At 32.7% G+C, this 25537-nt stretch overlaps 1 protein-coding gene across 1 annotated transcript in view; it reads right to left on the bottom strand.

The window, feature by feature from the left end:
* Positions 1-25537, bottom strand: part of LOC143238533 (neuropeptides capa receptor-like) — a 75487-nt gene that overhangs the window by 6852 nt on the left and 43098 nt on the right. The window contains exon 2 of the mRNA XM_076478823.1: positions 28-576. Within this exon, the coding sequence (XP_076334938.1) occupies positions 28-576 (549 nt within the window). The remainder of the gene's footprint in view (positions 1-27; positions 577-25537) is intronic.

The following is a 25537-nucleotide window of genomic DNA, read 5'->3' as shown; positions in this document are numbered from 1 at the left end:
TATGAAATAATAGAAGTTCCAACGCACCTAGCATCTTGTTGATTGATCGGCGAACTTGACATTGTCTGTTATTTCCGAAAGATGGCGACCCAATCGTCGAGCCGTCAGAAGACACACGCGATGAATGGCGTAAGGTGAGACCAATTTTGACATATAGGATAATAATTAGCGTCATGGGTAAGCAGAAGAAAGCAAATGTGGCAAACTGTAGTAACGGCAGACTTATATCGTGATTTTCCATAGGGAGAGAACAGAAAGCTGATTCCGTGAGAAGGTTTCCTGATCCTATTGGATATTCCACATAATTCACTTTAGTAAAGATGGCAAACGGAATGGCGCTAACACATGCTATTATCCACACAAGTGTAATAATTTTTATACACCTAGATAACGATGACACAGTCTGAATAAACAGTGGGTAACAGATAGCTATATATCTTTCGGTACTGAAAGCCACTATCGTCAGCACCGAAGCATAACTAGTCATTTCTGCCACGAGAGCGCGCAACTTACAAACTGTCTCACCAAACATCCAAGGATATTGTTGCCAGTAGACTTTCAAGTCGTTTGGAAGTCCTGAAAAAATTAATTGAATTATTATAATAACACGCTATGTTATTCACTGAATTATTTGCTGTTTTTGTTATCTTTATATTTGTTTTCTACTATCTATCTATAATACGAGAATACAGATTTCAACGATAGGAATTTTATGGATAATCAAGTAAAAATTCTCAATAAGCTATGTAAAAAGAAAAAGGAAATTCTAAATACACAAAAAATACAAAACACTTTCATTTAGTACAATAACTGAATGATGCATATAAGCTGAAAATTATATACTTTGCCATGCGTTTTGAAGCGTTAATATTGTCGAAAATGAGAATTTCTTGAATTTAGAAATACATAGCACTGTGACGTAATGGGTTGATTTAAGAATAACTGGAAGAGAAAGCTGCAATATATCACGATTTTTATCATTAATATAAGGTTTAAGATCTGTTGTTATTCTGTTATTGAGTCATGCCATTATATGTGTGTTTTGGAACAAATCACTGAAAATAAAAGCTCTTGACAACAATGGCACGTCCTTCAAAGGATTCTTATTAACTGTAACTTTTTTCACGTGAATTCAAACAGAACATTTACTTTCAAATTGTTCTAAAGTCGATTGTTTGTCTTATTTGTTTTGTACAAGGCTGCTCTGCATTGAGGTATTTGCACCTCAACTACTGCGAGGAACGAACTCTGAATTTGAAATTACCAGCTTACCACTGAGTTACTAGAAAGTTTAAAGAGATATACTCCTTCCATTACTATTGTATCTTTTAATAAGGAGAATTCATTAATTTTTGGTATTTAGGTTACATCTTACATGCGTATCCTATAATTGTACTGTCATGAACATAATGTATCCTATTCCTCCAATCTCTTATTTTTTAGGTTTGATACAAAAACAAAACAAAATCCATTAGTACTTTCGGATTTTCGATATCTAAGAAAGGAGAAAAACCTCTACAAGTATTGTAATTATTCTACTCATGTAACCTGTTTTGTAGAATTGAAGATAAAAACAGAATCAAGTCAACCAAAATTCTCAATTTGCCTGTGTCTATGTTAGGAGTAATTGTAAAGCAGAGAGGTACTTCGAAACATGTAATTTATGTCGAAACATTGTACGAAGATTGATCGTACTGCAATGATTATTGTTTATAAATTATCCCTCTCGAAACCAAGAAGAATTCGTGTAACTACATTCATACACCAGATACTGTAAAAATACTTATAGATTGCTTGCTATAAGAAAGATAAAATGTGGTCAGAAACTTCAGGGTAAAAGCCTTCGTCAATACTCATGTGGATTAACATACTTCCATTTTGTCTGTAAGTTCAAGATTGGTTTGGTTTGTTTTGAATTTCGCGCAAAAACTACACGAAGGCTATCTGCTCCAAGTTCAAGATAAGAAATGACTCGTACACTTAGCCCTTTTGTAGCTTTATGCAAATATCTGAAACACACAAACAACTTCTTTGAACCGTATATTAAGATAACAATACAATCCTTCTTACATTCGTTAGTGTTTGTGTATATGTCTTAATGGCTAGATAAAAGTAACTGGTCACATACTCTGGTAAAAACTTATTTGTTTAAACAAGGGCGGGAGAAACATTGAAAATGATACTGGGCTGCTCTCAACCTGGTGTTTAACAAGCCCATCTGAGAAATTCAGGTTATATGCTTTTCATCTTGTAACCGCTAAGACAAAAAAAAAAAAAAAAAACTCGGCACTCTCAAGTCGTGGTTGGGTTTTAAGAGTAACAGTCAAATCTGATTTTACAAGAGTAGTCCAAAAGCTGGCAGTAGATGATGTTAATTAACTGCGTTCCTTCTAGTTAATAACTTCAAAAGTAGAGACGGCTAGCTAGATTTACAGGAAGTACAACAAAGAAACAAACTAAAACATGCTTATATCTGTTAATTTTCGCTAACAATCAGCGTTGCTTTACCTGAATAAACTATTTTAATTATCACTTGTTTTACTGCTTTATTAAATTAGACAAGATTGTGAAGATATTTTACAATATGATATCTACAAAAATCATCAGTTCACAATCGCCTCTATGCGAGTAATCCCCTGGTAAAATGAACAGCTTGAAGATCTATGAAACAGCTTACCGAAAATATGCAGTTGATATGTGCAACTGATTTTAAAACCCGACAAAAAGAACAAAATCAAACTCAGATCCTCTTGGCTGTTTTCGTCATAAGTTTAGAGAAACCGAGCAGATAAAGAAAGAGCTGAGAGGCATTACATTTCTCTGCTTCTTTCTCCACCCTGAGATATCAACTCGATGAATGACAGAGAAATGTGAAGTTTTTGAAAACTTTCACACTCCAAACAAATAAAATATGGGTAGTAATATAAAATAAATTACACGCATTTTATTCGTTTAAAATGTATCAGAGGCGTGGCCTACTTTCTCTTCTCTGAAGAGCCAATATTTGTTCAGTACGTTATATTAAAACGATTTTGAATAAACAAATAAGCTAGTCACGTGATAACTACAGCCAATATAAAGTTGCGGTGGAAAGTATGTATCATAATTACATTTGGACATTTCTCGGCATTACGCAGGTGGTGTGATGCTAGCGAAAAGTGATTACTTTTGGGAGGAAAAAAAACAGTTATTTCTAACGTAAAATATTCATTCACTCAGATCAAATAGATGTTTTCTTATCGGGGACTTATAAATATCTAAAGTGGGGATATTTCTCGTAATTAATAGCATCTGAAAACTGACTAATATTGTCTTGTGACATCAAACCCATCCAGGAAAGAAAAAACTGCAACAAGTTATACTTTAGTTGTAGTAAGCAAAATGTATGACATGTAAAGATGCATAAAAAAAAGAAAAATCCATTATCGTGCTCCAGAGTAAGGTATTTAACATAATCAAGAAAGATCTCCGTCTAGAAACTAGGGTCAACAGGGTATGGGTCCGCCAAAATAAGCTTTTAATTCTTACCTTACATTTAACCATAACATATCTCAATCAGCTGGAGTGTTAAAAGTGTATCCGCTCTATTCCATACGAAGATGTACAGACCATTGTCTGTAGAATTCTGTGAGATCAAACTGTTTGAACGAATACTGAGAAATCATCATTCTCGCGCGCAGGCGGATTATGGAAATGAATAGGAAGGAATGGTATATCTAGAATATGACAAAATTAAGAAATGTAACCACTCCGCAGGGCTCGTGGCAGAATGCACAGTCGTCAGTTATAGAATGACCGGACGTGGTAACAATAACTGTAAAGACGTGGTGAGGGTTTAAAATCGTTGCATTTAAGCTTCTTTAGCAAGCAATTTTTAAAACGTTTATAAATATAAAAAGATTCAGCATTGATTACAACAATGATTTATATATTTGTTTTTAACAGCTATGGGTCAACAGCTAAGAATATTAACTATAAAATTACCTGCACCTGTATACAGATTTCATAATTCTTGCTTGGATTCAATAACTGAGTTAACAGTATCTCCTCTTAACAGGCGTCACGAAACGTACAAAGACTAAAACTGTGTCGTAACTTTCACATTATCTACCATCGCGTCTACCAATAGCTGAATTAAACACACACGTAAATTATGGAAATTTTGAACGTTTAAAGTATGTCATAATAAAAAAAATCTCTAGACTATTAAGACTGAAGCTGAGATGCGTAGTATAACACTCGTATGGATGATATTATAGAGCTTAGAGTTGGAAATATTTTCTGCAACAGCAAATACGCCATTTTGCCTTCATTCGATAGGGGTAACTTTCGTCATGCTTCTTACGTAATCTTTGATGCTTTGATTACCGATGAGAAACGTGTTTCGTGAAGACCAATAAGCCTAAAGCATGTGATAGCCTCTAACTAGACATTTCAGTGCGAGATGTCAAAGTATATAGATAACAGAATTAAACTTCAATAGAGGGAATGTATTTACTTCTAGAGCATAAATAAAAATGTTCAGCTTACACTTTTTTAAAAATATAGTAAGTAGGTTGGTGGATAGGGGTTCGGTTTTGTTCAGGCCCATTCTCAATTGTAGTAGTAACAAAAGACTACGAAATGGTTTAATAGTATATATTTCTATATATGAATTGTTTCAATGAGGGGCATATGCTCTCGTTTAGTTCTAACCAATCTTTGTACTTTATCCTACGTCTTGCGTCCTTAAAGCTCTTTGAGTACAAGATATATTTAAGAAACAAATAAAAACTGACGACATTCCTGCATCCGCCCTTTGTTTTTCAAGCACTTAATATGCTAAAGTAATCAAAGGGTTTTCATATAGTCCTGTTCTCATATCGTATTGACTTGCATCCAAATCCAAGACTTTAACGTTTCAGGCAGTAACTGGTGTGCTGTCAGGTTACGTTACAAATACTCCATTATGATTTTAGAAGTATATTTAAGCATGCGAACGTAATCGAGCGCACTTAAATAAACGAGGCCGAATTGGTCATATATTAGGTTTTCTATACAATTGTCACTTAAAATACATAAAAGCGGTGAAAATTTTGTACTTAGTTATCGTTCTATGTTATAGAAAAAAGGTTTAAGTGTTGTTTCGATCAGTGAAACAAAGCAAAACCGTTGGATAAAAACAGTCTCTGAGATGACGGTGGTAATCAACACTAGTTACCCAGGAGAACCTCTTTATTCAAAAAGAACAGAGAAGATTAGGCCCGGCATCTATTTCTTAATGTCTGTAATCTCTGAGGGATTGCTTATAGGATTTATCTATTTTTACAAGAAATAAATATCTTCTGGTGATCGACAGTTTTACAGTAATGTTCTTCCTAAGGTTATAAAATAAATCTCTTCTGGTGATCGACAGTTTTACAGTAAGGTTCTTCCCAAGGTTATAAAATAAATCTCTTCTGGTGATCGACAGTTTTACAGTAAGGTTCTTCCCAAGGTTATTTGTGGTAAAATATTTCCGAAGCTTATAAACCCTTTACATTTCTTCATATTTTCCTTCTTAACTTTAATACTTGCTCTTTAAGATTTCCATCACAACAAATTTTGTTGCCTCGTTCTTATCATTCCTATCTTAAAGCCAAAGTGTTATTTTTATTATCATAAATAGACATTTATTATGAGATCTTTTTGCATATTTTTAAAAACGAAACTACAAACTACTTAACAGAACCTGACTCCACTAAAATTCTCACTTTGCACACATCAAGCTAGTTCATAATTCCTTACAGTCTGCCATCAGTTGTCAGCACCATAAACACTGCTCAATAAATCAAGAATTGAATTTTTTATTAATTTAAACAAAGATGAAATTTTCGTTTTATATTGTGTTGCTTATTTCAAAGACCCTGAGTTAACTGTTGTACTTTCACCGTCAAATGTATGTTAATTAATTAATTAACTTTTATAATGATATCACATAGATTTCAGAGATAGATTAACTGAGACGTTAATCGACGATTGTTATATCACTGGCATTTTGGCTTTGTTTTTTTAAATATAATTTATCCAAAACTAAAAAGCATCAGTCTTGGCTACGATTCCAAATATACCGTTAATTAGAAACAAAATGTACAGGGTAAATACAAAGAAAATCTCATATTCAAAATGATCATATTTTAATTACCTTAAGAAAATTGAATTTCATTATAGGCTTAATAAGAATCGTAAGTTTTATTTAAAATAGGCTTAGAGAAGTCATTGAAATTGTTTAATATACTTTCCCAATCAGTATATCAAATCTACTCTCAAATTAGGTTCCTGCTAACATTATTACTTTTTCACAAAGGTAGTTTATCTTCTGAAACTTATTTCTAACAACTATTTTCAGATCCTTTGCATCTCGGGGGTTATTCCGACGAGCTTGCCCTATGAAGAAACCGTATGATTAAAGATTCGAAGGTTCGATGTTCGTGGATCTCCTAGGTCATGTTTATACACTTTTCTTAATGTGTATCTGGTAATATTTTCCTTCATTAGGGCTCGTCTCTAGAATATAAACATTTTAAATTTCATAGTTTATTATATAATCACCTGCATCAAATAATAAAATGAAGCCCCTCTCTGTAGACACTGATATTGGTTCTAGACATTAATATTCAAAATAATCTTCAATAATCAAAGTTTAGGTAAGAATTGAAAGTGTCTACGTATATAGGCACTAACCTGTTTCTGTAACTTACACTTAATTATACATCTTGAAAGACCAGATAATCGAGAATTAACCAGTTTTGCCAGACAATAAACTGTACGTATTTTTATCTTCGTACAACCTGATGAATTTGTGGCAGAAAATAGGTAACTGAGTTTAATATATTCAGAGGTTTGCGATTTTGTTTTGTTTTGGATTTGGGACAAAGCTGTCCAAGGACTACTTGTGCTACATATCCCTAATTTTGAACTGATAGACACGAGAAAAGGTGCGAAGTTAACAGCACCATCCCCCCCCGATAACTCTTGGGGTAATCTCTAATCGAAGAGTGTGATTTTATCCTCATTATTAAGGGTAATTCACTATCTCAAAGTGCGGAACCCGATTTTGCGGCAACAGGATGCAAAACATAGAATTTTCACAGTCGGGCACATTAGTTTCTAAGGCCACGCCTGGCCATTATTTTCGTGTTTAACAACAAACACATCAAATCAGCTATTGTTCTAGTTGATTCGAATGATCTTCGTTGTAGCGTAAAGCAAACATGAAGCAAAAATTTGAAGGAGCATCAAGATCGCATCAGGACCATTTGGACGAAACAGTGTTAACGACTCGAAGCAGAACAGAACATTGGGATTAGGTCGCCTTTCAAAAGCGTCAAAATTCGTAAAATGCAAAACATTGTCCATAAACTAAGACAATAAAATATAAAAAGTTATACTTAGGTACTTTTACGACTATTTCTTGAACAGTTTCCTCGTACAGTGCAAGGGTGTTAAGTGGAAAATGATTTTTTTGTCTAAAGCCTAAGTCTGCGGACTTACCACGCTAAAATCAGGGGTTCGATTTCGGTAAACTCAGCAAATACCTCAATTTGGCTTTGCTTTAAGGAAAACACACACAAATGTAAAGCCTTGTTTTAAAATCAAGCCTGTATCATACATTCAATAAACTAGTTGTATGATTAGTAGCCTGTATAATTACTTACGTCTAATTATGTACTTTCTTACCAGTAGATACTAACTGTGGATTAGTTTACACCTTACACCTCGTCTGTCAGTTCGCTGGTGTTTTGAGGGATGGATATTTTGAGAAAGGCCTCGTGAGAAGTAGACTCAACTAATTATTTTAACGCTTTCAATACGGTTATCCAAGAGTTGGGTCTATAATAGCTGAGTTTGTTATGAGCTATGTGAAAGTAGATGAATGTTTTTACCTTTCTTCTGCTCGACGTGGTTTGTTTCCTTTTATTTTTGCATTTTTCAATGTTGTTGTACGGTATGATCTCCATCTCTGGAACTGTTGGCTATTTCAGATAAATCGGTATTACCAATTTTGTTGATCTTTTTGTCTTCCTATTTATTAGGGTCCACTTTCACAAAGATTTTATAAATGGAGTGATTTTGTTTTATTTACCCAGCGGAAGTTCGAATAATTTTGAGTGTATTAATTTTGATGGTATTGTATTACGCTTTTGAATACTTTTTCTCGTTTTATGGTGTTTACAATGTTTTGTAAGTTTTAAGAAAGGTCTCTACTATGGGAGAATATAGGTGTGTTTGTAATTTTCTCCCTGCTAAATATTGGTGTTCATCATTACATTCTTTATCAAGTGTTCAGGGTCTCTGTTCTTTTTCTTTCTTCTTAGAATATTCTGTTTCATAAATCTTGTTTATGCTGTATAATCAATGACGCTCGTCTTTTCATTGTTAGGAAGTTTGTTCTATAGTCAGGGTATTTATTAGTGCCTTCGGGTTTCTTATAAATTCCTATGGTAACCAGGTTATGTATCTTAGTAACCATCACGTATAGAAAAGGAGTTTTGTTATTTTATTCTGTTTCAATTGTGAACTGTGTCGCCGGATGTTGTCTGTTCTAGTGTTTCATGAATCATGTAATTATATCTGTAGGATATCTAGCAATAGAATTCATAACTGAAGTAATATATGCACAATTAATAAGGACCATGTTGAAAATTAAACCATCAAAAACAAGAAAGTACAGGTCCAGCACGGCGTTTCACTCGTAATCTGAGGGTCGCGGGTTCGAATTCCCGTCAGATTAAACATGCTCGCTCTTTCAGCCGTGGGAACGTTATAAAGTTACGGTTAATCCCAATATCACATTTTAATTATCACAAGTTCTGTACTGTAAGGTACTTTAAAACGTGCGATTAAAACGCGCTAATTTTTAAACTTTAAAATCAAACTTTTACTTAATTTTTATTATAAAGTCACGTTATAAAGTGACGGTTAATCCCAATATTCGTTGGTAAACGAGGGCTATGTGCGCTAGCAGTCCATAATTTAGCAATGTAAGACTAGAGGTAAGGCAGATAGCCATCATCACCCACCGCCAACTCTTGGCTTACTCTTTCACCAATGAATAGGGGGATGGACCATCACATTATAATGCCCTCACAGCTGAAGGGACAAGCATTTTTGGTATGACGGGAATTCGAACCCGCGAGCCTCGGATTACAAGTTGAGTGTCTTAACCACCTGGCCATGCCGGGCACGCATGTTGAAATGTAAATACTAAATACATTCAACTACTTGAAAAGTTTTACGAATTTCAAGGACCAAAATTGAACGTATATAAATTCATGCTTAAAATGAAATATCCATTTATCTATATAATATCTTCCAAGAAAAATAATTTTATGATTTACTAAATTTTTAATGAGAAACCATAAAATACTCGTTCAACTTTAATTTCTTGAAATGCAATGGTTTGTGAAAAATGTAACGTGTAAGCGTTTTATTTCTTTCTGCTTGAGGCGATCCGAATATAAGGTGGAATCGCTTTGAGATTTGACCTTTTCATTATGAATGAAAAGTGAGTTTTATATTCGTTAATTTTCTATAGTTCAGATGAGCTCGAAATTCTTCACGTTTTTTTTTTATCGTAATGTCGTGCATTATAAATACATCTAGTACTTCGTGTGGTCTTTGCTTAGTTAGATTGACGAATAAACAGTTCAAAACCTTGGAATATCTTGCTTGGAGTCTTTTGGTGCGATATCCTAGGTTTTAGGCAAGATATGTTGAATTTTACGATTATAATAACTCATGGTTTGATTTTTGAATTTTGCGCAAAGCTACACGAGGGCTATCTCTGCTAGCCGTCCCTAATTTAGCAGTGTAAGACTAGAGGGAAGGCAGTAAGTCATCATCACCCACCGCTAACTCTTGGACTACTTTTTTCCAACGAATAGTGGGATTGACCGTCAATTAAAACGCCTCCACGGCTGAAAGAGCGAGCATGTTGGTGTGACGGAGATTTGAACCCGCGACCCTCGGATTACGAGTCGAGTGCGTTAACCACTTGGTCTTGCTGGGCCCTTAATAACCGATACAATAAAACTCTTTTCAGTAGAAATGCATTATAAAAAATCCAAACAGCCTCGTGATAATTTTCTTTTTTTAATTTTACCCCTCTCACTTGGTTTGTTTTTATATTTCGCTAAATGTTTGTTACGAGCGTTGACTTTTAAAATTTACCCCTCTCTCCCCAAGGATGAAGCTCTAATTAACTTTTTTCATTCTTGTACTTTGCGGACACTAAAGCTTTTAGTGAAGTAATATCAGAGTAAAACGGTTACATATTCATAATTTTATTTTTTCCTGTGTTTCTGTAAATTATATAACAACTCACACCCTTACTTAGGATACAAATCAGGTTATCTTACAATACACCAATACACACTTACCTATGGATAATACGACTTCATATATAATAAATATTCATATTTACTTTCTTTATCACTACGAGTGCAATTTAAAAAGAGAATCTATGACGTAAAAGAGTAAAGTATTATCTGATTGGCCAACCAAAACACGTATTAGGCTTCTACGTCGTAGATTCTATTTGAAAATTCACCTCCTGTGTAAACGAAAAGGAATCTTTAACACATGTATCATTCATTAAACATTAAATACTGAATTCGACGAAATGTTATAAGGTTATTCACTACCTAAATTAATTTATATTACTATTTGGTAAAGTAAAACAGACTCAAACCCTATAAATAAAACTTACAATAAACAGCTTTATTTACAAATTAGTTTAATAATTTTAAATATTGAACATTTTCAGAACCCTTGATAAATTAAATACAGCTCAAAGTTTGCGTAGATTTATTGAAGTTCATAATACAAAATATAAGCACAGTGACATCTGCCGGAATATACAACATTCAAAATTAACAGTTGGAACTAATTGTTTAGAAGCTTTATAATATTAAGTAAATCTTGAATAAATTCAAATAATAAAAATTAAGTAAAAGTTTGATTTTAAAGTTTAAACATTAGCGCGTTTTAATCGCACTTTTTAAAGTACCTTACAGTACAGAACTTGTGATAATTAAAATGTGATATATATATTTTTATCCCAATTAAGTCAGCACGTGTATATATATATAATAGATAATGGTCTTCCTGTGTTTCTTCTCTATATCAGAAATAGTTTCATTAGTGAAGGAAGCTAAGTTCCATCAACTTAGTAATTTAGGACGACAAATCCAATTACAGCAAACCTTGCACATCCGAATAAGGTTCACGTTTAAGTTTTAAGCTGAGCATATTGTTGCAACAATAATTTAGTTTTCCTATTTGACTCTGCTGTAAACAATTCCAGATAGAAAAGATAAAATTATGGTTCTAGCCTGCAAAGAAAAACTGGGACAAGTTGAAACAAATGTACTTGAAGTAAGAGTTTCTTTGTTTGGCTACCTCCATGGTAAGTGTACTTACGTCACCGTCACCTTGACAGTATAGTGGTTGTATCACGAGTCTAATTTTAACCACAACACAGATCTAGGCACATAGACCACCACCACAGGCGGTCTAGTGACAAAATAAAAGTGTTACCCTCCAAAGGAGTGTCTGCTCAACAAAACACGAAACGGTGTATTTTATTTTTAGCGAAAAAGGATAAAAAAAAAATCCGTAATTTTCGCAGATTCTTACAATTAGTGACGCTAGACCCATCTCCGATGTTTTTATCAACATTTTTAACTTCATGTGTATAAGAAAATGCAACTCCTTGACATATAAACACAGTAAATACATTACGTTTCTAGACCACACTACACTAAACTTCATTTGCACTGTTCTGGAGTTCCTTAATAATAAAGAATAAACCAGAAATGTGCTTTAATCTGCAACGGGTTGGGAGTGACCTAGTTGTTAATAGGTCCAGACTGTGAATTCGAGGGTCCATGGCTCACATCCCGTTCCGCAAAAACGCACTCTGCTCTTTGGTACCGTAGGTGCTACAAAGGTGACAACCAAGTTTCTCTATCCAATTAGAAAAGAGCACAGCCGAGAGTTAGTGGTGGGTTTTGTTGTCTTTCTGCTAAACACTGCATTTTAAAATATATCAGTGATGGGAAACACGGGATATATTCTCCTTGGTACAGATCATTCAAATTAATCAAGTCCTGTTTTGAATACAAGTATTTTTTCTACATCATGTGCAGGTGCCTTGGAAAATAATGTAACGGAACGTAAAACTCAAGATATAAACATATTAAGTCCATCTAATACGCAAAACAGCTGGGACAGTATTTAAAAAATACTGTTTTTGCTTTTCTTTAAAAAAATGTAGTAGAAAAATAGTGAAATGATGCTAAAGTTTGTTATATAAAAGCAGGACATCTCCATTGGTAGTAAAGTAGAATGAACTCATTATATCTATATATCATTATATCATTAATTAGGTTTTACAATTGTTGAATGTAACAGTGCATTTGTTAATAAAGTATAATAAATCCGAGGGTCGCGGGTTCGAATCCCCATTACACCAAACATGCTCGCCATTTCAGCCGTGAGGGCATTATAAAGTGACGGTTAATCCCAATATTCGTTGGTAAAAGAATAGCCCAAGAGTTGGCGGTGGGTGGTGATGACAAACTGCCTTCCCTCTAGTTTTACACTGTTAAATTAGGGACGGCTAGCGCAGATAGTCCTTGTGTAGCTTTGCGCGAAATTGAAACCAGACCAAAATATAATAAAAGTGTTGCTACTCAGTCGCCAAAGTATTATACTCGACACAATGTACAATATAACTCCACCTCGTTGCAGAAACGTATGTTATTTTGTGTTAAGAAATGTTCAAGGGAATCTTTCGAGGTTTAGTTGTGAAAGATGCTGACACGCAAAAACATAAAGTTCTTTTTTTCTTTTTTGTTGTTTTGAGAAAAAAAAACTTTAAAAGATGATGCTACTCTAAAGTAAAAGGTTAACAGGTTCTTGAGTTAAAATTAACTGTGCAAGAAGCACGGTATGTATGTTGAATGAATAATTCTTACTTCATTGTTAACCATTTGTCATAAAACAGTTCATTTACGTTACAGTGTTAGTTGGTCTAACAATAGTAAAATATGTACTACAGATGACTTATATGTTGTTCGCTACTGAACTATAGAGGCCACGTGGTTAGGGCACTTGACTCGCAATACGAGAGGCGTAGTTTCGAATCCCCGTTCCACTAAACATGCTCGTACTTGAAGCTGTGGGGTCGTTATAAAGTCGTAGTCAATCCCACTATTTCGTAAGTAAAAGAGTAGCTCAAAAGTTGGTGGTAATAACTAGTTTTCCACTGCTAAATTATGAGTGGCTAGCGCAGGTAGCTGTCGTGTAACTTTTCGCGGAATTTAAACAAAACTATAGAAAGGCTACGAGAAAAATCGAGTACATCATATCGTTCAATCCAACCTTCTTTTGTCTCAACTAAGGTTAAATTTCTATACTAACATAGGGAGAAATTCAAACCATTATTACATTTTTTTAAATTAGGACATTTCTTGAGAAATAAGAAGCAGAGTTATAGAACTATGCAACTACTCTTAGCCACTCATTGTTTGTTATTCTTATTGTATGTGTTCTTATTACTCTAGAGATTTATTATTACAAATACACACACAGAGACAGGACATAAAATCCCAAAATCTCTCCTCGGTAGTTCACTTCACAATAAATTAATCCTAAGTTAGAGATTTACAGATGTGTGTATTTACATTTCCCACACTAATCTGTACGTTGAAGATGCACCTGAATCATTCAGTTGTTGTTTTCTAACGTACGTTTTTGGTTTTCATGTACAATGTATATATATATATATATGTATATCCATATGCCCAATTTTTATCATTTTAGAGCTATACATTTAATCGACGATAAAAAAGAATATAGGAAGTAAGATATCAGTTGGTGTAGTTCATAGAAAGGTTTGTTTTATTTTAATTCATATAAGTAAAATGTATCCCCATGACAACGTGTTGCTAGAAGTTACTTTATCACAAACAAAATACTGAACTGCGACCAATCACTTTGGTTCGTATAAATTGGTATCAGAATAAGGGATGCTTGGTTATACAGAAAACGCCTAAACATTTCTTCCACATAAACATTTCATATACCTTACATAAAGGTGGAACACCTTTTACAGAGTAACTAACATACTAACATTTACAGAAACACCATTTTTACATTAATTAGTACTCGCTCCAGGACGTGAAACAAAACTCCCTCTTGCAATGAACTAAGAAAATAATTAAACCTCCTCTATATATGTTTTGAACATATTAATGAATATCCGAAAAAAATATTAAAAATCAGTAAAAAACCATTTGCATTTTTGTTCACCATGTTCACTCAAGAGCCTGCAGAACATAGTCGATCTCAATATCAAAGTTTTTAGCAAGTAGTAGTTGACATACCCAATCATCGTAACGGAACGATATAGAACCCATGGGTCAGATCCGAATTGTGACCTCTTTGTCACTTCCCAAAAGCTACTATAGATACTTACCACGTTTGGTGACAATTAGTCGAATATACAAGTAAACACAAAATACACTAATATATCAGTATACTAGATAAACTTTGTGATAACAAGAAATACACTAACATATCAGTATACAAGGTAAACCTTAATCCAACAAGAAATACACTAATACATCAGTATACTAGGTAAACCTTAACCCAACAAGAAATACACTAATACATCAGTATACTGGATAAACTTGGAGACAACAAGAAATACAATAATATAGCAGTATACTAGATAAGCTTTGTGTAACAAGAAATACACTAATACATCAGTATACTAGATAAACTTTGTGACAACAAGAAATACACTAATATACCAGTATACTAGATAAATTTTACGACAGCAAGAAATACACTAAAATATCAGTGTACCGCACGTTTTACGGCAACAGATAATATATTAATATATCAGTATACCACATAAGCTCTATGACAACAGATAATACACTAATGTATTACCATATTAAATTCAGCGTACTAACCAGTAGTAAACGAGCATTCAAGAAACTAATGGGACTGTAAAGAATACTTGCACATAAACGTCCCAGGAGTCAATTCTCAATAATCAGAACATTGTGGAATAGTTCTTTATAATTAGCGGTCTATCTTTTGTCTATTTTGACACTTGAAAGTGTCTTAATTACAAAATAAATTTTGTGTGTGATAGGATTATAATAGATTATTTTCGTTGTCCATTCTATCCCGATCACACTTAAATACTCTCTCTTCATATATACCCTTTGATCTCGTATTACTAAGGGTTTATTATCCTTAAGTTTTTAACTTTTTTTTTCCTTTTCTGAAAATGCTGTATTTTACCAAAGTGCATTAGAATAATTTTACTAAAGTGACTTAGAGCAGATACACAGGTCCATTGTTATTCTAAACTGTATTAGAAAGTTTTAGTTTGTGTGTTCGTTATTAAGTGCAAAGCTACACGATGAGTTAACTGTTCTGAGCCCACGGTTTTCCGATGTTTACAGCTATAAGCCCTGAGAGGTATGTTAAAAGTTATAAAATTAATCTAATCTAGTGAATAAATTATACTCGCATTAAAATTTAAAGAGTTCGAAGAATGATAGAAATATTAACAATATGTTTATCCAAGTATACTACAACAGTATTTGTTTCATATATATATATATATGTCAAATATAAAATATGTTTTAACATACCCATTAAAAAAACCTTCCCATTCAAGATATGCATGTACAACGGTATCAATGTAATAAGACAAATGGATATATAACTATCTTTGAGGCCTGGCATGGCCAGCTGGTTAAGGTACTCGACTCGTACTTTGAGAGGCGCAGGTTCGATTCCCCATTGCACCAAATATGCTCGCCCTTTAAGCCGTGTGGATGCTATAATGCGAAGAACAATCCCGCTATTCGTTGGTAAAAGTATAGCCCAAGAGTTGGCGGGGTGTGGTGATGACTAGCTGCCTTTCTTCCATTCTTAAGCTACAAAATTAGGAAGGGCTAGCGCAGATAGCCTTCGTGTAGCTTTGCATGCAATTAAAAATAAACAAACATAATTACCTTTGAGCAAAGAAAATGACCACATAATAAAACTCGTTACCTTTGCGAGTGGTTTAATCAACTTCTAATAGCAATATTAATCCGTGATGACGAGAAAACCCACTTGAAGAAAAAAATACATATGTAAAACGGCTGGTTTGGTTGGAGAAGACACTATGAAGAGGAACGAACAACGTTTCGACCTTTTTCGGTCATCGTCAAGTTCACAAAGAAAGAAAGAGGTAATTGACCGATAGCTAACCATATGATTGAAGGTGGTTGTGTAATTGAGTGTAGGAATGTAGAGGGCGTGCTAGGATGTTTGATTATATTTATTAATATAGGTATAAAAGTGTTCCTTTGTATTGGTTTATTTTGGGCTTGAGTTGTTGTATAAGTAAGGCTTCTTTAATTTTGCGTTTGTTTATGTTTGTTTCTTTATTTAGTATTTGAGTGTTTTCTATGGTTATGTCGTGTTTATTTGATTTTCAATGTTTGAAAACGTGCGAAGGTGAATTTTTGTGTTCTGTGAATCTTGTTTCCATTTTTCTAATTGTTTCTCCAATACATAAGTCGTTTGCTCCTCTACCCATACCAGCCGTTTTACATATATAATAGTAATATTGAGGAGATTAGAATTTCTCTCTCTTTTGTTTTTAATTGAGTAAAATCATAACATCTCATGTGATCTTTTCAATCATATACAAATGTAAGAAAACTAATGGTTCAAAATACTCGAGTACATTTTCCAAAGAAAAAATATACGTGCTTAGACTTCTGATCTTAAGGAAATGTATGTTATAAACTGTGATTAGAAAAGAGTTGAAAACTCAATGAACTATTCATAAATGTCAAAAAATTACCAATGTTGCAAAGTGAAGGGCGTGAAAATGTGTCAATAATATATTAACTGAAATATTTGTTTTATTATTTATTATTCGTTTTATTATTTATTCTTCATTTTATTATTATTATTCGTTTTATTATTTATTATTATTATTCGTTTTATTATTTGTTATTATAATTCGTTTTATTATTTATTATTCATTTTATTATTTATTATTCATTTTATTATTTATTATTATTATTCGTTTTATTATTTATTATTATCTGTTTTATTATGCGCAGGCAATTCGTAACAAAATAACAGAAAAAAAAAGACGCGTACTTTTTAAACGACGAATCTCGATTACCTAAGCCCCCATACTTTCCCCTTTCCGTATGATAGTGCACCTCTTAAGAAAAGAAAATGTACTTCCCGAAGTGTTTGTTATCGAGTTTCTTTAAGAAACACTGTAATACCAACGTGTCGATACCAGTTACAACCTACAAGAGGTACTGTAAAAGAAACAAAAAAAAACTATATCATATTTGATACCAGGATGTTAAAAATTACGTTTACGTTTTCTTGAAATATAGAGTAATTTGATAAAACAAATGTTAATGTGCGGAATTGTAGATACCACTTCTCAAGAAAGGTAATTTCAGACACTTTTGTCATTTAAATGGTTTTTCTCTTATATAATATTGAATATTGATGACGAAGATACTTCGAAGATATTCTAAAGCTAAAATTCAACAAATGCATTGAAATATGATTAGAGTAATTGTTATTCGTGAATTACAGTTTGATTACTTACTCAATCGTTAGAAGCTGACTAAGCGTTTTCAGGCCAGCATGGCCAAGCGTGTTAAGGCGTGCGACTCGTAATCTGAGGGTCGCGAGTTCGCATCCCCGTTGCGCCAAACATGTTCGCCCTCCCAGCCGTGGTGGCGTTATAATGTCACGGTCAATCCCACTATTCGTTTGTAAAATAGTAGCCCAAGAGTTGGCGGTGGGTGGAGATGACTAGCTGCCTTCCCTCTAGTCTTACACTACTAAATTATGGACGGCTAGTACAGACAGCCCTCGAGTAGTTTTATGCGAAATTCAAAAACAAACAAACTAAGCGTTTTGTTCTTTGTGCTTACTTTACGTTTATAGGGAGGGCACAGCAACGCATGCGCAATATGTGGATTTTTTCATTATTCCATTTTACACTAAAACCAAAAGCGACTCAATTTGCCATTCATTTCTATTTACTATTTTATTTGTGTTAAATGATATGACATGTTTTAGGGCGTTATAATAATATATACCCGATATGGATTTATTGAAGAAAAAGAAACTACAGCAACCTATAACTTACATGAAACATTTTGCGGTATTTTTATTGAATGATAAACTTTAATACTTGTTTAAAAAAAATGTGTGGGTTTGTTTTCTTATAACCAAGCTACATCGGGCTATTTGCTCAATTCACCGAGGGGAATCGAACCTGTGATTATAGTGTTGTAAATCCGTAGACTTACCGCTGTACCCGAAGAGACTTAAAAAAAATGTGTCAGATATTTACATGAAACATCGATATTTAAATTAACATTTCAGTAAATTTGGAAATCTTTTTTTATTCATTTAATTTGACTTGTTTAAATATTTCTTTGGGAAAGCTTATGTTTGAATTTTGTACAGAGCTACGCTAGAGCTGTTTACACCAGCTGTCTCTAATTTAGCAGTTAAAAAATAGAGAGAAGACATCAAATTATTACCACCCACCGTCAACTCTTGGGCTACTTTATAACCAAGAAATAGTGGTTTTGATCATAAATTAATACGTCCTCAAGGTTGAAAGGGCGAGCATGTTTGGTTTGAATTTCGTGCAAAGCTACACGAGGGCTACCTGCGTTAGCCGTCCCTAATTTAGTAGTGTAAGGCTAAAGGAAAAGCAGCTTTTCATTACTACCCACCGCCAATTCTTGGGCTACTTTTTTACCAACGAATAATGGAATTGACCGTCACATTATAACGCCCCACGGCTGAAAGGGCGAGCATATTCGGTATAATGGGATTCGAACCCGCGACCCTACAAGTACGAATTGAGTGCCTTATCCATCCTGCCATGCCGGGCTCACATGTTGAAAATTAAATACTAAATACATTCAACTAGTAAAACGTTTTACAATTTCAAGGACCAAAATTGAACGTATGTAAATTCATGCTTGAAATTAAATATCCATTTATCTATATAATGTCTTCCCATAGAAGTAATTTTATGATTTACTAAATTTTTAATGAGAATGTTTGGTGTGACGGAGTTTAAAAGCCGAGACCCTCAGACTGCTAGTCGAATACCCTAATCACCTCTTTAAAAAGAGTAACATTGATTAAATATCCATCCTTGCATTAAACATAATCCTACAAACTGTACAAAGTATTCCACCATTGACTTTCATCACATACCATTGGATGTATACTTTAAACATATTTTCACGATGAGGGCTGATGGCACTTTAAGATATAATGTCAAAATCTTGTGTTCTCCTTGGAATTATTTCCTCTATTGTCATCTTTGCTGCTTTTGACGGCTCTCATTACATGTTACCGCCCAATATCATAATTTATATTGTAATAAGGTCATTGAGGTCAGCCTTGAATCGCAAATCTACATAAAGTTTCCATGGGCTTCCATCTGCACGCAGATGTCAGCTTTCAAAACCGCATTTAACTAGATCAAAACAGACATCATTGGAGTTAACATTGGAGGGCCGTATAGAAGCATTGGCGTAATTCCAATTTCTCGTATAATTTTATCCAAGAAAATAGGCATTGATTTCGAAATGTCAGCTTCATGTCCTTGTTTTTTATATTGTTTTCTTTGCAATAATATATCTCCATCTTTATTGTGATAGTTATTGTGTTTAAACGCTCTTTATTTGCAGCTGTACCTTAAACTTTGTGGATCATGGAGTTGCCTCAAATGGACTTATGGTACATTTTCTTGGCTCATTGCTGTCCCAGACGTTCTCCTCTGTTCTCCCTGGAGAGAATTAAAACCTTAAAAGTTATATTATTTAGTTTTTCATCACTTAATAATCTCTGTATGCAAATGTCCTTCTTCGGAAATGTCCATGGAATGTTTCTTCAACTTTAAGTGCAGCTGGTGATATTCATTATCAAACCGTAGCAACACGCTAATTTATTAATATACGCAGTTCATTCTTATTAAGTGCGATTAAAGTTTGGTAAAATTTGCTAGTAATATAAAATTTAATAAGACTAATTTTTCCATCTATTTTATTAAAAATGTATGTATCATTTGAAATTACGGCCCAACATGGCCAGGTGGTTAAGGGACTCGAGTCGTAATCCCAGGGTCGCAGGTTCGAATCCCCGCCACACCAAACATGCTCGTCCTTTCAGCCGTGGGGGGCGTTATAATGTTACGGTCAATTCCAATATTCGCTGATAAAATAATAGCCCAAAGGTTGGCGGGAGGTAGTGATGACTAGCTGCTTTCCCTCTAGTTTTACACTACTAAATTAGGGACGGCTAGCGCAGATAGCCCTCAAGTAGCTTTGCTCGAAATTTAAAACAAACCAAACAAATTTATTACCGCACCATTAATCTGCGTTACAAAAGACCTATGTGGCTAGTAAATATTTTAACATTTTTTCCTCTATCGTTTGAGTGTGTGTTTGTGTGTTTTCTTATAGCAAAGCCACATAGGGCTATCTGCTCAGCCCACCGAAGGGAATCTAACCCCTGATTTTAGCGTTGTAAATCCGGAGACATACCGCTGTACTAGCGGGGAGCACGTTTGAGTGAAAACAAGAAAATAAACTCAAATCCGTAATAAAGTTACCCTTGTTGAATTCGTTATCAAAATATGTGAAAAGTATCAAAACTTAAATATCAAACTGTTCTAGACTTCACTGTAACCCAAATATAAAAGTCTAAAATTTCAATCCCCCTTAAGTGGCACTGAAATATTTCTGAGGACTCACAACGCTAGAAACCAGATTTCGACACCCGTGGTGAAGAGATCACATATGGCTCATTTTGTAGTTTTTGTGCTTTACTTCAAACAAAGAAACTAGAATTCATTCTGCTCTGAAATATAAAATCTTATATTTCAATAAATCCTAAAAGATAAAACATCATTCATTGCTATAGACTAACGCATGGAGCTGTCAATCAAAAGGTCCTAAGTCCGAGACATTATGTCAATAAACACGCTTAGCATATTTAACCATAAGCGCGTTGTAAAAGTAACATTAACGCTGTTATTCAACTGACAAAATCAGAAAAAGACATTCCAAGAAGCAGATGCTGCTTGCTTAATATCTTCATTTTGGTTAATTGTTCAAAACTAGAAACGATGTTCTAGAATATCAGATAACACTGGTTTAGTTGCGTTTCAGACTGTAAATTCCTTGTGTCAAATGACAAAACCTTTTGAAATGTTTCTATATTTTTTCCTAGATTTCTTTTAGTAACAAAGATGTCTCAGAAAGCAATGTATTGTAAAGATAAGTGAGAAATTAATAGACACTAAAGACATTATTAGTTCTCTGAATCGATGTTGTACAGCAGATTTTATGGGGCATTTAAATTACACTAGCAGAAAACCCGCCCTAAAGGCGGCTGTTTGTGTTAGAATTCATACCTCCTTGAAAAAGAATTGGAAAAAATGAACGTTTTCTAAGAAAAGGACTTTTCTGGTAGTCCTGCACGAGAAAATTGTTAGGATTGTGCTAATATAAACTATAATGTTTTTGTATATTAAACGTGGTGCTTTTTACTCAAAACAAACTTCCACTAGTACAACGGTAAGTGTACGAATTTACAACACTAAAATCAGGGGATCGATTCCCCTTAGGGGGCTCAGGAAATATCCCGATGTGGCTTTGCTATAAGAAAACACACACTTTTACTGAAAAAATAATATTTTAATAACTCCATTTTTAGTACTATATTTATACGTTACATTAATAAATATATAATAAAAGTTTCAGTACAGTCCTAGTGAAAGTCGTGTTCTTGTTGAGAGGAAACAACTTGTACTTTAAATGCTATTTGTGGTAAAGAAATGTTTGTAACACATACCGTAGTTATTTTACTCACTGTCCGAATTTTGAGTACCCAAAGTGTGAAATTCTTATGTTTTTGTTTTGTGGTACAATTCAATAGATGGAGCGTCATTGTGATTATCATTTCGGCCACATACAGAGATATATATACACACACGCCCATTATTCATTTCACCTTGACAGATATTGGCGTGACAATACAACTAAACAAGTATAAACACATTCGTTCATATAGTATCATTGTTATTTGTAATATGCAGTGTTATCCTACATTTCAAGTTTTGATTTGCACTTTTCTGCACACATTTTTACTGTTATTTCATTAAAGAGTAAATACAAATACATATTATTTAGTATTGTACTTTTATACATTGTTTTTGTAATCGTCAATCAAATTTTATTTCAACTGACATTAGTGTCGCAAGCGGAAGAAGGAAACATGGAATACTATAAACAACAGAAACATGGAATATTATAAACAACAGAAACATGGAATATTATAAACAACAGAAACATGGAATATTATAAACAACAAAGGAGAAGCCATAAAATATGTAAATAAAAATTTTCCTCAAAGATACGCAGTCGAGGGGATAGTTGTAAAGAACATATGTTCTAAACAGTTTTCTTACGCCAAATCACTTCAGGGTTATAAATTACAAATATAAATGTCCTCAAAGTGACCTTAAACAGAAGTATTAAAAATACGCCATGTTATTTGAAAGAAAATAGAATTGGAAAATAACGGAACGAATTAGAAGGATTAGCAGTGTAAGACTAGAAAGAAGGCAGCTAGTCATCATCACCCACCGCCAACTCTTGAGCTACTTTTTACCAACGAATAGTGGGATTGACCGTCACATTATATATAACGCCCCACGGCTGAAAGGGCGAGCATGTTTGGTGCGACCGGGTTACAAACCCGCGTTTCTGAGATTACGAGTCGAACGCCTTAACCCACTTGGCCATGTCGGGCCACCACAGTAATTCAGCGATAAACTTAAAGATTTGTAATCTTAAAATTCCGAGTTCGATCACTAGAGCAGCTCTGCACAGTTAGTCCGTTGTGCAGCTTTACTCTTGAAACAAACAAATATCCACATTGTTGTAATAAAACCAAAACACAAAACTGTGGAACATTCTATAAAGTATCAACATGAATACTGAATATTTTAACGATGAAGTCTGGTGGACTATCAACGAGACTTCTGATTCACATAATTTAGTCATAATGTTTATATTCTAGATCACTAAACATTACGCACATAAATTCTTGTTAATATTACATCTGAAAATTTAGCATTTTAAATGCAGTTTTATCATATAAATAGCATAAAACGAGTACTATTTGAAGATCTTTACACAGACTTCAACCGAAAAATGTTGGCACCACTTCAAAACTAAAAATAATATGATCCGAAGAATTATAGTGTAGAGTTTTTTCTTATTAGAAAAACTTAGAGATGCATTAGACAATATTTTTAATCAACATTAAGTTAATCTAAATCATTAAAGAGCAGAATTATTTATTATCTCAAACTTAAAGATGAATTAGACAGCATTTCGTTAATCAACATTAAGATAATCTAAATGATTAAAGAGTAGAATTATTTATTATCTAAAACAGAAAGATGAATTAGACAACATTTTGTTAATCAACATTAAGATAATCTAAGTGATTAAAGAGCAGAATTATTTATTATCTGAAATTTAAAGAAGTATTAGACAGATTTTGTTAATCAACATTAAGATAATCTAAATGATTAAAGAGTAGAATTATTTATTATCTGAAACTTAAAGATGCATTAGACAGCATTTTGTTAATCAACATAAAGATAATCTAAACGATTAAAGAGTAGAATTATTTATTATCTGAAATTTAAAGATGCATTAGACAGCATTTTGTTAATCAACAATAACATAATCTAAATGATTAAAGAGTAGAATTATTTATTATTTGAAACTTAAAGATGCAATAGACAACATTTTGTTAATCAACATTAAAAAAACCTAAATGAATAAAGAGTAGAATTATTTATTATCTGAAACTTAAAGATGCATTAGACAGCATTTTGTTAATCAACATTAAGATAATCTAAATGATTAAAGAGTACAATTATTTATTATCTGAAACTTAAAGATGCATTAGACAACATTTTGTTAATCAACATTAACATAATCTCAGTGATTAAAAAGCAGAATAATTTATTTTCTAACACATAAAGATGCATTACACAACATTTTGTTAATCAACATTATGATAATCTAAATGATTAAAGAGTAGATTTATTAATTATCTAAATCTTAAAGATGCATTCGACAACATTTTGTTAATCAACATTAAGATAATCTAAATGATTAAAGAGTAGAATTATTTATTATCTGAAACATAAAGATGCATTAGACAACAATTTGTTAATCAACATTAAGATAATCTAAATGATTAAAGAGTAGAAATATTTATTATCTGAATCTTAAAGATGCATTAGACAACATTTTGTTAATCAACATTAAGATAATCTAAATGATAAAAGAGAAGAATTATTTATTATCTGAAATTTAAAGATGATTTAAAGAGCATTTTGTTAATCACCATTAACATAATCTAAGTGATTAATGAGCAAAATTATTTATTATCTGAAACTTTAAGAAGTATTAGACAGATTTTGTTAATCAACATTAAGATAATCTAAATGATTAAAGAGTAGAATTATTTATTATCTGAAACTTAAAGATGCATTACACAACATTTTGTTAATCAAGATTAACATAATTTAAATGATTAAAGAGTAGAATTATTTACTATCTCAAACTTAAAGATGGATTAGACAGCATTTTGTTAATCAACATTAACATAATCTAAGTGATTAAAGAACAGAATTATTTATTATTTAAAACTTAAAGATGCATTAGACAACATTTTGTTAATCAACATTATAATAATCTAAATGATTAAAGAGTAGAATTATTTATTATCCAAATCTTAAAGATGCATTTGACAGCATTTTGTTAATCAAAATTAAGATAATCTAAATGATTCAAGAGTAGAATTATTTATTATCTGAAACTTAAAGAACCATTAGACAACATTTTGTTAATCAACATTAAGATAATCTAAATGATTAATTAGTACAATAATTTATTATCTAAAACTTCAGGATGCATTAGACAACATTTTGTTAATCAACATTAATATAATCTAAATGATTAAAGAGTAGAATTATTTATTATCTGAAACTTAAAGATGCATTAGACAACATTTTGTTAATCAACATTAAGATAATCTAAATGATTAATGAGTAGAATTATTTATTATCTGAAACTTAAAGATGCATTAGACAACATTTTGTTAATAAATATTAAGATAATCTAAATGATTAAAGAGTAGAATTATTTATTATCTGAAACTTAAATATGCATTAGACAGAATTTTGTTAATCACCATTAGCATAATCCAAGTGATTAGTGAGCAGAATTCTTTATTATCTGAAACTTAAAGATGCATTAAACAGCATTTTGTTAATCAACATTAACATAATCTAAGTGATTAAAGAGCAGAATTATTTATTATCTAAAACTTAAAG

The sequence above is a fragment of the Tachypleus tridentatus genome, chromosome 13, assembly GCF_004210375.1.
Source record: "Tachypleus tridentatus isolate NWPU-2018 chromosome 13, ASM421037v1, whole genome shotgun sequence".
NCBI classification, from domain to species: domain Eukaryota; kingdom Metazoa; phylum Arthropoda; class Merostomata; order Xiphosura; family Limulidae; genus Tachypleus; species Tachypleus tridentatus.
This window is presented reverse-complemented; position numbering and strand designations above follow the sequence as displayed.